This window comes from Meriones unguiculatus, chromosome 7 (assembly GCF_030254825.1).
Source record: "Meriones unguiculatus strain TT.TT164.6M chromosome 7, Bangor_MerUng_6.1, whole genome shotgun sequence".
Taxonomy (NCBI): domain Eukaryota; kingdom Metazoa; phylum Chordata; class Mammalia; order Rodentia; family Muridae; genus Meriones; species Meriones unguiculatus.
Window position 1 is genome coordinate 108,884,131 of NC_083355.1, and position 15,763 is coordinate 108,899,893.

Below are 15,763 nucleotides of genomic sequence, written 5' to 3' on the forward strand. Positions count from 1 at the left end.
TTTTACTATCTTTATTATCTTTTTACTGAATGATTTTCTTCTCTTGATTGTTTGTTTATTTGAGTCAAAATCTCATGTAGCCTAGGCTGGTGTGGAACTCAGTATGTAGCTGAGGATGACCCCGAGCTTCTGCTGATCCTCTTGCCTTCATCTCCCATGTGCTAGTATTAGAGTATTACATCACCATTCCCAGCTCATGTCGTACTGGGCCTCGAACCTGGGGCTCTGTGTAAGCTAGGCAAACACTTTGCAGCTGAGCTATAGCTCCAGTCCTTTATTTTTTCTTAAAGTTAACTAGTAAGTAACTATTTGTTAGGACCTTCATCTCTCTTGCCTGAACTATTTGAAGGAGTTATGAAAAAGGTAGAAGGATCTCAGCTGTGATCCCACATCAGGAAAGTTCACAAGTCATGTGGCTGGGTAAAGGGGCAATAGCATGGAGCTACTGTGGAGCACAGTGGAGCACTCTGTGGCTCTGATTTTGCAAAAAAACATTTGGGCAAAGCACAGGAGATAGACATATGGGCAGCAGCCACACCAGTGCTTTTGCAGACAGCTTAACACACAATCAAAGATGGCTAAACAGCTATCAGTGAGTTTTCACTGGTGAAACTATGCCTATTTACAGATGATTTTGAAATCATTGCGCTCAGAGAGTGGCATGGCTTACTGGCACTTCAGGTGGCACCTTTTCAGGTCTCCTGGAGTCTTCCAGTGGTTGCTTCCCTGTGATAAGCTGTGATCGTATGTTTCTTACAGTCACTCTGTTCACCTTGTTATCCTGCTGACTTCTTAGTTGATTTTGTGGTAAGTCCACATTGTATGTCACAGTGAGCATTTATTTAGTTTCAATGACATTTATGTTCAGTTACACTGATTTACTGAGCACCACTTGCCAGGCATGAGACCCTGTTGTAAACAATGGAGTAGAGATGAATAAAAGACAGGGAACTTGTTTTCCAGGAGGGTGTAATGCACAGGTGACCCAGTCTTTAACAAGTAATCAAACCAAAAGCTGACTGTCATTTGTGATAAGTGATAAGTGATGAGTGTTAAAAACAAATCAGCCATGCTGAGACAAAGTAGTAAAGTTAACAGGGACCTCCCATGCACTGGAGGGCAAGGAGAGCCCTTTAGCAACTCTCTGTGGCCAAGACAGCAGGAGGTGGCCGAGATGGGAGAGCCTGAGGGGACTGTGGCAAGTGTAGTTGGGGCCAGTGAGAACAGAGAACAGGCTCAATAAATGTCAGTGACATTGGCTTTGAGGACAGGGGAAAGTTACTGAAGACTTTGTGCATCAGAGTTACTTAATCTAGTCACACCTTGTGGTTGTTTTTATTAATGGAGAGCCTGATTCAAGTGGGACAGTTTTGGAGACAGTCCGTACTAGGCCTCTAAGAGTCAATGGCAGGCTGGACTAGAGTGATGGACTAAAGCAGCACAGTGGAGGGCATATGTGTCTCAGACACATTTATTAGAGTAAACAGACTTCCATAATGGATGAGAATGAATGAATTCCTGTTGGGTAGTGTGAGCATATTGTGGTTTTCAGTGTGTTAGTAGATGGTTGAGCACAGAGGCGATAATAATCTGAGTACTTTCAAATATTGGTCTTTCACGATTCAGTCTGAGAGAACTTAAAAATAATAAAATGGTCTCCATTATTATGCAGCACTGAGCAGTTCTTCCTGCTGAACTTTTGAAATCACTTCATTGTTCCAAAAATATGCCATAATATTGTACAACAGAAAATGTGCAGTGTTATACACAGAGGTTAATTTAATGAGTATTTACTCAGGTCCTATGGGTGTCAGCCACTGTACACTGCTGGATATCTTAGGTATTTTAATCTCTGAGCCCAGACAATGGTTCTATGGTAACCATCCCACAAAGGAAAGGCACTACTTATCCAACCTGCCTACAGCTGCTTGACAACCTCATGATTGGCTGACCTGATTGCAGATCTCTATTGTGTAATTCACTTCTCAGGCCTTAGCCACCTTGTCTGCTTACTAAACAGCCGCACATATGACCATTTGCTTCTACTTTGCCATCTAGAAGCCATTCACCCAGACAGGGCTTTAAAAAAGTATAAGCCAATCATGTTTTATACTCTTGTGTGTGAAAATTATTACTTCAGTGGTAAAGAGAAGAAGTGACAGAATCCTGTTCCCTTCACTTCCTTCTCTTCCCTTCCCCTCCACTTATCCCCATAAAGCAAGCCCTGATCCTGGGAAACAGTAAATGTTACCTTATTCTAGAACAAGGTAATTTCAGAACGTGCTTAAATTATGGATCTAGAGATAGGGAGACTGTCTTGGATTGTTTGGATGGGAACCAAATGCTATCATGTCCCAAGATGAAGGAGTGGAAAAGATGGCAGTGAAGACAGAGACAGATTCCTGAAAGCCAAGAAGTGTCAGCACAATAGCTAGACGCCTGTGGAGGAAATGTGGCACAAGAATGTCTTAGTCTGAGTGTCACTGCTTTAGCACATCTGGCTTCTGGAACTGTGAGAGAGCAAATTTTTGTTGCCTAACATACTCAACTTCTATTAATTTGTAATAGCAACTACAAGAAAACTAAACAGATAACTTTTCATTTTAGATAGAATAAAACTTCCTACCCTTTCTGACCTTGGTACCTAGCAGTCTTTCCCTCTTTTCCATAAAGGCATAATCTTTGTCACTTTGGTTTGTCATTTTATCCTCAGAGCCTGGAATGGTGCTTGGAAATAACAGGCAAGTTTTAGAAAGAATGTTGACTGAATTAATGTTATGAGAGAATCTGTGTCTACCTGAGAGACCCATGGTGTGTTTGACACTCTGGCCTGACGCACTGAAGCCTTCTTGAGTGAGTCAGCATTGATATCATGATGTACCACTGACTTTTGTTCTCAGAGAGATACTTTACATGAGTGAGATACTTTACAGGAGGAGAAGGTGAAGCACATAATAGAAGACAAAAGAGACATAGTCTATTAAACCAATACAAAATTTGCTTATTTAAAATTGGCAAATGTGATATAGCAATATTTTGATTAGAGCCACCACTTCTACTTTTAGTACCGTTTGTTACCTTATTTTCATGAGTTGGTACAGTAAGAAAATACCAGAAGTGTTTTCCAGTGTGAAAAAGACAACATTTTATACTGAATACAGACAGATTCTTAAATGATCTCATTTTGAAATTTGAATAGAAAGCATTTCTTTTACAAATAAAGAAATTTGTGAATGAAGAGCTGCATGCATTTAAAAAAATCTTATTGGAAGTAGTTCAGTTGAATGGACAAACAGTAATGTGGGACACCGAATGTGGAGCAAGCACCGTGTTTCATGTGTTAGATGCAGCCTTTAAACGGCTGTTAATGACATACAACACATCATACTCACTGAAAGCTGATGCTTGTACAGTTAAATCTCAGTGTTTGACTGTAATTTTTGTTAGGTTTCTAAGAAGTATGAAAAAATATAATTGGTTTTGATAGTTCTCTGGGAAAAAAGTTATAACTAAGGACTAAATGAGTACAAATAAGTGGTACAAACTGCTTCTTTGGTTTGGATCTCAGAAAATGTTCCCCTCTTCCTCACTGTAGTTGACATTTTCTGAGATAAAAGTTTAAATTCTGAGAAAAGCAAAACGGTTTTATGAAAGCAACACAATTGTACAGCTCTAGCAGAACATGCTGTTCCAGGACCCCTGCAGGTCCCAGCCAGCATAGCTTCTCACTGGCTGACACTTGGAGTGCAGGCAGGGAAAGAAAGGGGAAGGACTCTCACCGTGGTGTAAAGTTAATGGAGGTTCAGCATCAGGCTAAGAATCAACCTTGCAGGAAGCTTTCTGCTCTAGAGTTGTAGAACAGTCTCCCAGTTTACCAAGAAAGAAGTGGACACAACTGCATCTGGGAAATTGGAATAGGAACAGACAATAGGGACTGCTCTTTTTTTGCTTTTTAGTATAAAATAAAATTAGGTTGACCATAGTCTTTCAAGGACAATATCTGCATTATGTTTTTTCATTTTATTTTTATTTGTGTTTAGGGACAAAATAGATTGTCGTTGCTAAGTGCTTTATAATTAAAACACTTTATAATAATTATAATAATAATAAACTTTATAATAATAAAGTTCTATGGAAACACAAGAATGTAGATTGGGCATAAAAGAAGAATCATAAAAGTAAAACAATTTTTTCTTTTGAGACCAGGCCTGACAGAGTCCAGCTTGATCTCAGATTGTCTTTGGCTTGAAGGATGGCCTTGACCTCTGATCCTTGTACCTCAGCCTCCCAAGTATAAGGATTATAGGCATGTGTCACCATGCTCATCATTAATACTTTTAATAGATCTAAAGTTTGATTTGTGTTTCATAAAGTTCTAGTAAAGAGCAGTGTCCTTATATTTACTTCTTGGTCATTTAGTCATCCATCCTGCCTGTAATAAAAATGAGATGGATCTTCTGAAATTCTTTTAAATGTCTAGTTGAACTTAAAAGAATAAAAAATAATCCCTGGACTCAAAAAACTGTTAGCTCCATTCCCTCTTAGGTTGTAGAAAGCTGTAAGGAGTATTACCCTCATTCTAAAACTAGGTTAGCCACTAAATCCACAGGCTCATATCTTTTCAGGAGCTTCGCAGAGGTGAACACAATGAGTTCACCTCATTGTCTGAACTCATGCCACATGCGTTGAATTGTGAAGAGCAAGATGATGCTGAGTCTTTATGCTAGATGGGATACAGGGACACTGGCTCGTTTGTTTGTTTTACTATAGACTCTTTCTGTGTTGCTCTGACTAGGCTTGAGTTCACACTTCCCCATCCACCTTCTGAGCACCAGTTTCAGATGTGCCAACATGGCTGGTGACGACTAAGCTTTTAACAGGATTTTACAGGTCATACAACAGAGTCTGAATGACGGTGGGATAACTTGCAACTCTGAACTCACCAGCACACCCACAGGTCTGCTCTGTTTGGGTCAGAGCTGTAGACACGAGAGAGCCCTCCTTGGTGCTTCCAATAGGATGGTGGTTAAGTACTACTGAGGAAAGGGAGCAACTGTGCCTACTTCCCCAGAACCTTTTCTTTGGTAAAGCAAAAGCTTGATGAGGGAAGAGCAGAGACTGCTGTTTCCAGTCTCCTGTGAAGATCTACTGGGCGTGCCAGAAGAAACCAGCAGCCTCATCTGGAAGATACCATGTACTTTCAGGACAATGCGCTGGTAACTGCTTCTGGAATTTGGTGGAGACATCAGTCTCTTGACCTTGAGAGAAGGGCAGGAGATGTTAGACCCAAGACTGTGCACCCAAATGAAGCACAGTGGTCTGCCAGTGGGGGTGGCAACAAATTTGGCCCTGCCAAGAGCTACCCTGCTTCAATAAGTAGTTATGGGACCCTGAAAAAGAGCCATCCCTGCAGCCAAAGGTCCTGACTAAGATGACACAGAATCAAGGAATGAAGGTCTGTTTCATCTCCCACTAGCCTAAGATGCAGCCATAAGCAAAAGTGCTTTAGTAACAGGGAAGATAAAGTATGGAGAGAATCCCTTGCTTGAGAGTGCTGATGATTTACAGAGGAAAAACCTTTGGCAGTTCCAGCTGCATGCTAAACACAGAGTAACAGTAGCCCACTGTTGGAGGACTCTAAAACCAGTGGGACCATAGAGGTTGCCATAGCAACAATAAATTGTAAGCCTAGGTGAGACACTGAGTAGATTTATTTGCCCCTCCCCCCATAATCTTGCAGAGGAAGCATGTTCATTTTAGAGCTGTTACCTCTGTCTTCAGTGAATATCTAGCATTTAATAAAAAATTGCTGCCACCCCCGAATAAAGGGGGTGTGGAGGAACAAGTATCAGCAGTGACCCAAGAAGTATGAGTTGGGTAAATTAAGTAACTATGATTCACTTATTAGAAAATCTGGTGAAAAATGATATGCATGAATAGACAGGGATTTCAACAGAGAGATGGTAATATAAAATAATGATAAAAAATGCTAGAAGTAAAGAGTAATGCCAGACATGCAGCATGGGTTTATTGGAAATTTGGACACAACTGGAGAATCAGTGAACACAAAGATAGAAGTTATCCAAGCCAACTTCAAAGACAGTAAAGAGTGCAGAACTGGCAGAGAACCTCAGTGGTTCTGAGACTGCATAAATTGATCTAATATACAGATTGACACTCAGGAAGATAAAAGAGAAAACACAAAAATAATGGCTAAGACCTCTAAAATTAGTGAAAGACAAGAAGCCATAGATCCAAAAACGTAAGGACACCAAGCAAGAGAAACACACATAAATGCACATATTCATGTACACACACACACACACACACATACACACACACACACACTTTCTTTCTCTCTTTGTCTCTCTCCCAGGAATGTGATGATAAAACCGCTAAAGATAAGGGAAAATAGGACAGTCCTGAGAGCATCCAGAAAGAAAGGAGCAAGAAATATTATGTAGAGGAACACAGGCAAAAATTGAACTTCTGGTTAGAAACACAGGGCCTGTAGGAATGTGAAATGACAAAACCACATGGGAAGTAAGTTTCTCAAAAATTTAAACATACACTGTGTCACTCAACCACTTCCCAAGTGTGGACTAAGACTAACACATGTTTGCCTAGAGACTTGTCCATGAAGGCACTGAAGTTCACAGTTAGTTATTTGCAGCTAATGCTGAAAACAACTGAACTATCCACCATAGGAGATAGATAAAGGAACTGTAGTAGCATAGCCAGTGGAGTAATCCTTTTGCTTTTATGAAGGGTTTCAGTGTGTATTCTAGGTTGGCCTTGAACTTGTAATTCTGTCCTTCAGATTCCCTGGTGCTGGTACGATAGACGTGCACCACCAACCTGCCCTACAGGATCATTTAAAACATATTCCATTTCGTACAGGATTTTAGAGTGCTTGCTAGCAGTTATTTTTTTTTCCTTTTTGGCACACAAATGGCTTCTTTAATCTGTGGCTTATTTTTTGATGGCAGCTTTGAAAAATTCTGAGCTATCATCTTTTTAAAAAGTGCTTCTCCCTCACCCCATCGAGGTTTCCCATCTCTCATATAATTAGACATTTTCTTAGTATTTTTTGTCTGTTACTTTTTCTGTCCTTTTTCCTCTTTGTGATTTATGTTGAGTGTTTAGTCACGACCCATTGTCCAGTTCATTAGTATGTGTCTAAACCTAATTTTAATCTTGATTACTGTATTTCTACTTAGTTTTTGTAAATGTTTTACAATCCATTTAAATATATTAGAATTTTCTGTTGAAATTCTTTTTTCTTTATTCTTCTCTCGTACAATAAACCTCAATCACAATTTTTCCTCTCTGTACCACTCCCAGTCCCACCCACTACCTCCCCTCTCCCCCATAGCCACTCCTCCTCTGTTTCACTACAGAAAGGAGCTGGGCTCCCAGGCTTATCCGCGATATGCCCAATAGGGTATAACAGGATACAATACGACAAGGCCCTTAGTTTTGTGACAAAACTGTTCCTGGGTGAGATACAACCGAAACATCTGCTCATCCCAGACAGGGAGCCTATGACAGATCAAAGTAAGGGTTCTACCAAACTCCACCTTGATGAACCAGTGCGTTTTATTGGGATTACTTACAGGAGAAGTGAGTCAAAGACAGCTGTGCTACCAAAGCTGGGACACCTGGAGCTCACTGCACAGCTTGCGGGCAGTTCAGCAGGTTGGTGTGTCCTTTCCAAGTGACTCTGGTCTACAGCTCTTCAGGCAGATTGGCTGGTTTCTGTTCCTCTCAGGAAGCTGGTCTAGTCCCAGAATTTCTTTGTATTTTCACTTGCCTGAGAGTCTGGTAGTGCTATTGTTTACTCTGGGAGGGAGGGACCTAGTGAATCTGGTCAGTCCCAGGTACTTCCTGAAGCTATTTTGAGTTATTCACCTTCCTGCTTAAGGGGCATCTCTGCTGGATGGAATGTTTCAATCACTGAGGGAACTTAGACACTAGCCCCCTCCTCTCTCCTTTCTGTCACTTCTGAGAAAGCAGCACTGACTCCTTTTCCCAGCCACTTTATCCTCTCTGCCTTAATGTTCTGCGCTGTAACAGGCAAAGGAGCCAGCCTGGCATGGATGGAAGCTCTGAGCCAAAACTCTCCTCTGTTGAGTTGCTTCAGGTATTTCTGCCAAGTGCCAGAATACTGACTGCTGCTAGAGTGCTCTTCTCCAACTGCAAAAGCGTTCAGGGCCCCTAAAAGCCTGCCAGAGCAGCCTCAGGCGCCCCAGCTCCCAGCCACTTCTCAGGGCTCTCCTCTGGAATCAGCAGCTGTTGAAGAGAAGCACGTTCAAAATTGCATGCTTGCTTTTCTGTATTTGCATAGTTTCTTGGGGCCCAGTGGGTAACTTTTCACTAACTTGTTAATTTCTGTGTTTTTATGGAGACAGTTTTTATATTTTTGTCTAGATTTTTGAGCGATCCTTGTTGGGAATATTGGTGAGAATCACTCCATCTGCCATTACCAAAAGAGGAAGTTCGTTTTATTGTGTCTTAATTTCAGAATGTTAACACTGAGATATTTTATGTATGTATGTATGTATGAATGTGCCTGGGGAGACCAGAGGTGTGAGATTCCCTGGAAGTGGAATTACAGTTCATATCAGGAACATAGCTTAACTGGGCACGCTTAACTGGGGGTCATCTCCCTAGCCCTCAGGATTAGGAGGTTAACTTTAAATGTTTTATGTAACTGCATAGGTTTTAGGTGTGCACCTCTCCCTCTACTATTCCTCTATTTCCCCTTACCCTCACACAGGCCAATTAATTATTTTCTAATGATATGATAGGAACCCTCCCAAGCCTATAATTAATATTCTGACAAAGATTTGTGGTAGATCTCCTTATGTAAACATTTATTTGATTTTATTTTTTATGTGTATGGTTGTTGTGTCTGCATGTATGTATTTGTACAGGTGCATGTGTAGTACTCTCAGAGGTCAGAGGACGGTATTGGATTCTCTCTGGAAATGAAGTTACAGGTAGTTCTGAGCTACCATGTGGGTGCTGGGAATCGAACCTGGGTCCTCTGCAAGACCAGCCAATGCTTTTAATCACTGAGCCATCTCTCCAGCTCAATACTGTGTTCCTAAACTTCCATTTTGTTGTTGTTGTTGAGGTGAAATTGTGTTTGTAGCAGCAATTACCCACCTTTGTTTCTGTTTTCTCTTTAGAAAATCTTATCAATTTGTGCCTTTAAATTCATCCACAAGACTTCACTTACTGTCCTACTTTGGTTTTCTGTTGCTGTGATAAAACTCCATGCCCAAGAGCACCCTGGGAAGGAAAGGGTTATTTGGCTTTCATATCTTGTGTCACAGTCCACTGAGGGAAGCCTAGGCAAGAACCTAGAGGCAGGAACTAATGCAGAAGCCATGGAGGAACGCTGCTTACTAGCTTGCTTTCTATGGCTTGCTCAGCCTGCTTTGTTGTACCAGCCAGGGCTACCTTCCCAGAGGTGGTGTCACCTCCTGTGAGTGGAGCCCTGCCACATCAATCAAGATACCCTACAGTGCTGCAGGTAATTTGATGAAAGCATTTTGTCTACCCAAGTTTCTTTTCCCAGATAGCTCTAGCTTATACCAAACTGATAAACTAACTAGGGACTTAAAAAGATGATATCTGTATATAGAGTGTATTGATTGGCATATCTATTTATGTCTCAAAGGCATTTCAAAGTCAGCAGACCTAAAACGGAGTGCATGACATTTCTTTTTGTTGTTTTACATTTTTTATGTGTATGCCTTTAGGTGCATTTTATGGTTTGTGTGTGAAGGGGGTGGGGTCAGGAGGAGGGTGGCAAACTGGCAATAGTTGGCTCTCTCCTTCTGCCATGTGGGTATCAGGGACTCAAACACAGATCATCAGGCTTGGCTCCAAGCACCTTTACCCACTGAGCATCTTGCTGCCTGCTCATGGCATTTTCCCCAACACCCGGGTTTTCTTCACTGTCTTCTATCCTAAGGTGTTCGAGTGTTTTGGCTTAAGAATTATCCAGATACCTTTGGTTCTCACACTGCGTAATCTCGTGTGTAATCTTGTTTATTTGATTTCTTGTTGAATCTATCCACTTGGCCAGCCACACTGTGCCCAGTGGTTGTGATGGTTTGCTCTGGAAAGCACAGTAGTTTTTCAAGTTTGCCCTAGTCTGTGCTTCCCCCTTGTGGTGCTGCTGCTTCTCTACTTCCAGTTCCAGTTCAGCTCTCAGAGGCAGGACGTTTGTAAACATTTAGAACTGTGTGTCTATGTACGTAAAGCTCTGAGGCTTTGCCTGATTGAGCTGTCTGGTCACTGCCGAAGCAAACCCACCTATTTGCTGCAAGCATACAGATTGCTTTTTGAGACTTCCTGTTGAGCATGTTTCTCCACACTCCCCAATGTTGGATGCTGGGACTGCTCTTTTCCTATGCTTCTAGCTTTCCTGCCTCCTTTTCCTGCCTCTCCCTGTTCCACCTTTCTCTTCACAAAGGCTGTTATTCTCAGGGAAGCTTTCCCTGTCTCTTCAGATATTACCTCTAGGGCTCTCATGGTATCTTGAACTTCTCATCCTTTAGACCTTAGCACAATTTTAATGACAGAATTAGCAGTGTTACCATCATGTAAGGCACACCACTGGATTTGGTTGATTGCTAAGACTTGAATACTCAGCATAAACCTTGAATGTTATTAGCTGTTTCTGTGTGTTCAAATGTCTGTGAACAGCAGGAGTCATTTGAGGACCAAATCCTTGACTTTCCCCAACTACTCAGTGTCCTTAGCCTGATTCCGGTCCTCAATAAATGTGAGTAAAATTAAAATTCTGTCAGCTTAGGAACCTGATTCTTGAAAACAACCGATCTGAGAAGAAATGATCTAGAGTCAAGATGGAGGTGCCCTGGCCTTCTCCTCCCTCCTATACCAGGGCTCCTCAGTACCACAGGTCAGCAGGGAGCAGCACTTCAAGAAGTAGCCCTACCCTGACCCAGAGGCTTGTGAGGTCCTGGCCACCAGATTCAATCTGAAGGGTCAAGTGGAGACTTGGCTCCATTGGCACAGACACAGATAGGAACCAGAAGCACATCTGTGAACGTGTGACCTTGTCTACCTGACTCACCCTATGTTCTACTCTTCCAAGGCATTTGACTGCCACTGCCTGTGTTGTGGGTCTGGGGTCATTCACCAGCCTGATTCAAATCATGGCTTTAGTAAATCAGAGGCTTTTTATTAAAAAGAGACTGGCCAGGACCAAACCAGTGAGAGTTTTCTGGGCAAGGCCAGGCTACTGTTAGTCAAAGGATTATAAAGACAAAAGCCACAGTTACAGTCCTGGAGCCGTATTAACTCATCTCCTGTCTGGGCACAGGCAAGGCTTGATTTTTTAAAGATGCCCAGCAGGTACCTTTCCCTAGTGTTAGCTTTGTGTTTATTGATGCTTTTCAACTTGCTTGTTAGGGAACTGATGGGTTTCATTTCTGTCAGTGGCATATTGATAATAAAATTATTCATAGAAAAAATTGATTCTTAGTGGACCACTTTAGAGAAAGTTTAGGTTAGGAAAAAATATGACCATTAGGAAAATGCTATTTCCACTTGCTTATAGAAAGTACCAGGCTTTCCATTACTACTGTTTGCTAAAGAAAACAGCATTGTTTTCTCCCCACAAAATATTTAACCAACTATATACTTTATGGATCATTTTAAAATGGTTATTTTGGCTACCAAATTTATTAAGCAGGTATTTCTTTCATGAAAACATTCCTTGCACAGTGTTGTCCCTTTATATTTTAAATTGAAACTATAAAATTTATGATTCAAATTTATTATGTATAAAAACAACATATAAAATGTTGAAAGCGCAGTTTAAAAATCTTGCTTCTCCTTCTCTTACTCTTCCGCCTCCACTTCGTCATCTTTTTCTTTCTTTGTTACCCTGTATTTTTGCATGGCAGAACATTTTTTCACCTGTTTCCTATAGCATAATGGTGACCATTGCTATCCCTTCCCAGAAAGGTTCTTAGGATTTTGTTTATGTACATGGTCATCAGCCTCTGGCTTAGTGACTAAAGTGCAGATGCATCTCTTCCTTAGTCTGGCTTAGAGTCTGGTAGTGCATTTCCCCTGTGCCCCTCTGGGCTGCTCTTAGCCAGTCCCCGCTTCCTGCTTTCTTTTGGTATGGGCTGAGGAAGAGAGTGAGGTATGGGAGGAAACTGTTACAGGCATTCTAGAATCGGCATGCTCCAACTGTACCTGGAGCTCAAATTTTGTCTTGTAAATATTATAATTCTGTAGTGAAAGAGCTGCCACCTACTGTTAGTTACTGAAAATGTCTACGTTAATTTCCCCCAAATATTTAAGTTCCTATTATCTAAGTTAAAAACAATCAATGATATACATTTCAGTTTTACTTAGCAATTTTAGAACATGGGAATCTGGACGTTTGCTCATTAGGGATAAGCCAATAGTGACATGATGCTTTTCTCTGTTGCACACTGTGTAGAGACTTTGTGCTGGACGCAATGCAGGTTCACTGGAGACACTGTTTCGTGAAACACTAATTAGAGTGCGCTACAGATGTGCCTAGCATGCTTTCCCTCCCTCAATAGAATTAGTTTTAACCACTTTGGAGTGTCCTGTGATCTCGATGAAGTATGACATTTCATTTTTGAAGAGCTTAGGCTGGGCTGCCTGCCAAGCAGTAGTAAATAATAAGAATGGCAACTGGCCATCAAGCACACACTTAAGCAAGTGGAGGAATTTGCTTTTCAGTGTCTCCCAAGGCCCATGAGGATGCACACATATCTATCCCAAGAGTATGGATTTCATATGTGTTTGTCCAGAGGGTATGACTCTATGTAGGAAAATGCTTACTTGTAAGAATGAAATTTATTACATTTCTGAAAAATATGTTTAGAAATATTTGATTTATTTTTAAACAGTGATAAAATATCTTTGTCTGTGCTGGTTGCTTAGCAGTGGACAGTGCCAAGTGTTGAAGTCAGCACAAGAGAAAACCCTAAGTCCTGATAAGGCTTGAGGATTTTGTAAAGATGAAATGCAAAATAATCCGGGCAAATTGTTGCTGCAAGAGTCAAGACTAAATCATACAGGAAGGAGATGATGCTGGAAGTTCTTCCTGTTCTTCTTTGCATGCAGTTTGCTTCTGTGAAAACCCAGGACTTAATGGCTTTAGGGGTCAGGAAGCAGTCTTGGAATTCAAAACAGCAGACCCATGTGAACTGCAATGAACATTGTGACTCTCACAGTTTATCTGATATTTGTAAAGTCCTTTTTGTTTCTAAATAAAAGCTATGCTTGGAAACATGTAAGTCTGTATATTGGTCACATCAGTTTTATTTTGTTTTGGTTTTGGTTTTTTGAGAAAGGGTTTCTTTGTGTAGCCTTGGCTATCCTGGACTTGCTTTGTAAACCAGGCTGGTCTCGAACTCACATTGATCTGTCTGCCTCTGCCTCCCTGAGTATAGAATGGTGTTTGTTTTGAAAACAGCAAAAACAAGGGTGATAGCAAGGTTGCTTCAGAAACTAATTATATCTTCTGCCTTAACATGCCTTTTCTTTCTTAGCCAAAGACTTTTAAGCTACACAATTGATGATTAGTTAAAACACACACACACACACACACACACACACACACACACACACTATCACGTGTGTATGTGTGTGTTGCAAAAGCTTTTAACAACAACAAAACCCAAGACACAAGTAACTGGTGGTCTCTTTGGGAATTAACCATATTGTATAAACATCTGCCACATGAAAGGCCCCTGTGAGATTTTCTGCATTGAGGTTTAGAGTTGTTATGAACTATGTTCTCATGTTGAATGGACATACTAGATTTGTGAGGAAGAAGTCAGTTCTCAGAAGTGCTTTGGCTCCTGGCAGGTAATGGGTGGTAGGGCATTAGCTCAGTGGCTAGCAACAAAACCCTTCACTGCTCGGGAGTTCCTTCTGCTAGAGTGGGCACGTTACTTCAGCTGGTAGCCAGAAACTATTTGACTGCATCGGAGGAAGCAAAGAACATGAACCTAGGATATAGATTGTGATGAGAGCTGTTGGGTTACAACATAGCAGGAGCAGCTTTGCATGGACACACTTGAACGAAGATTGAAGATGTGCACTTACGTGTTTGGCCTTGTCTTATGTCTGATTCTGCCAATCCCTGATCTTTAGGACCTCCCTCAAAATTTCTTGGCACTACCTTTTAGGAGCTCTTGAAAGTACATGGGAAGAGAGAGAACACCAAGAGTAGAAAATTCCATCCTGAATGCATGCTGTGTGGTCAGAATTACAGTGGATGAACAGACAAACATTCTCAAAGTCATAAAAAACCTGCTCTCTTTGGGGGAGAGACAGACCAGATGCAAGGGCTGTGCTGCTCATTGGTTGATGGCCTCAGTCTCTCCAGGGACTGGTGAACTTGGTGTGTGTGTGTGTGTGTGTGTGTGTGTGTGTTTTAGAGAACAGTTCATTTGCATATTCATTTAAGAGTAGAAACTACTATCGAAGTCGTTTCAAATAGGACTGTCAGGGAAGCCTTATTTTAAAAATGATATTGGAGTCCAGGCTTAAGAGAGGCCAGGGAGCCACCATGTGGAAATCTGTGTAAAGGAGGATTTGTGAGCAGATCTTGTAAGTCACCCCAACAACTTGGACTTTTAGTGAGAAGGAAAGCCATAGAGCGCTCTGAGCAGAAAGGGGCACAATCCGGTAAGCTCCTGAGAGAATCTCTCTGGATACCCAGAGACGATAAGAGAGGGGCGGTAATGAAGCGGACTAGATGAGGCTATTTGAATAATTTAAGCTAAAGCTGGACTAGAGGAGTAATGAGGGAGGTGCCAAGGGATCAGATTACAGATCTGTTTCGAAGGTAGATCCTTTCGGTGGGTTGAATGAGGGAATAGTGGAGTTGAGGATGACCCTACCCTGAAGCTTGTAGACTAAGAAGCTGTAAAAACAGGGTTACCATTTACTAACAGAACTGAGGAAGATGACAGGAAGCAGAGGTTCTAGCATGGTGGGTCTCAACCTTCTTAGCACTGCGACCCTTAAACACAGCTCCTCATGTTGTGGTGACCCCCAACTGGAATTTTGTTACTGTTATGAACCTTAATGTAAATATCTGAATTTCCAGCAGCCTTAGGTGATCCCTGTGAAAAGTCATTGGACTCACAAAGGGGTCACGACCCACAGGTTGAGAACTGCTGTTGTAGGAAGAGCCTAGTGAAGATGGGCAAAGTGCTGTTCCTTCTACAAACTCAAGGGTAGTATAGAGAACGATACTGCATGTACAGTGGTCATTATTTAAATGGTCCATTTCACTGTAAGTTGGTAAATTGAATAAATAAAAGCTGTTTAAATGATTTAATTTTTATGATGATCATGTTACAATTGATTTTCATTATAAAAGGAAATAATGCCAGAAACGTTAGTTTCCCATGTTCTGATAACTTTGCTCTGTCAGTCACAAAATTGACATATTCACTATTTCCATAATTGAGGAAAAAAGTTGTGCTCAGCCTTCACATTGTACTTCTAGAGAAGTGCAGTTACCTTGGCATTTGAAGAAGCTAACTTAAGTTATTTTTTTTAGCTTTTGATGTATTTAAAATGTGTATTTTAATATAGGCTTTAAATATGAATATGCATGTTCAATTTTTTTAAATGACATGAGTGTAATTTATTGTTTAGAAATGTTCTTATATTTAAGAAACTCCTTTAAATTGTTTACTTCATGGTAATTTATTCT

At 41.1% G+C, this 15,763-nt stretch overlaps 1 protein-coding gene across 7 annotated transcripts in view; it reads left to right on the forward strand.

The window, feature by feature from the left end:
• The window catches only part of Ppp4r4 (protein phosphatase 4 regulatory subunit 4), a 99,104-nt gene that overhangs the window by 34,664 nt on the left and 48,677 nt on the right, over positions 1-15,763 (forward strand). Inside the window, exon 4 of one of the 7 annotated variants that reach the window (XM_021649449.2) lies at positions 12,766-12,855. The exons of the other annotated variants lie outside the window; for them this stretch is intronic. Within the exon in view, the coding sequence (XP_021505124.1) occupies positions 12,766-12,855 (90 nt within the window). Of the gene's footprint in view, positions 1-12,765; positions 12,856-15,763 lie in introns of those variants that run through there. 7 annotated transcript variants of the gene reach the window in all.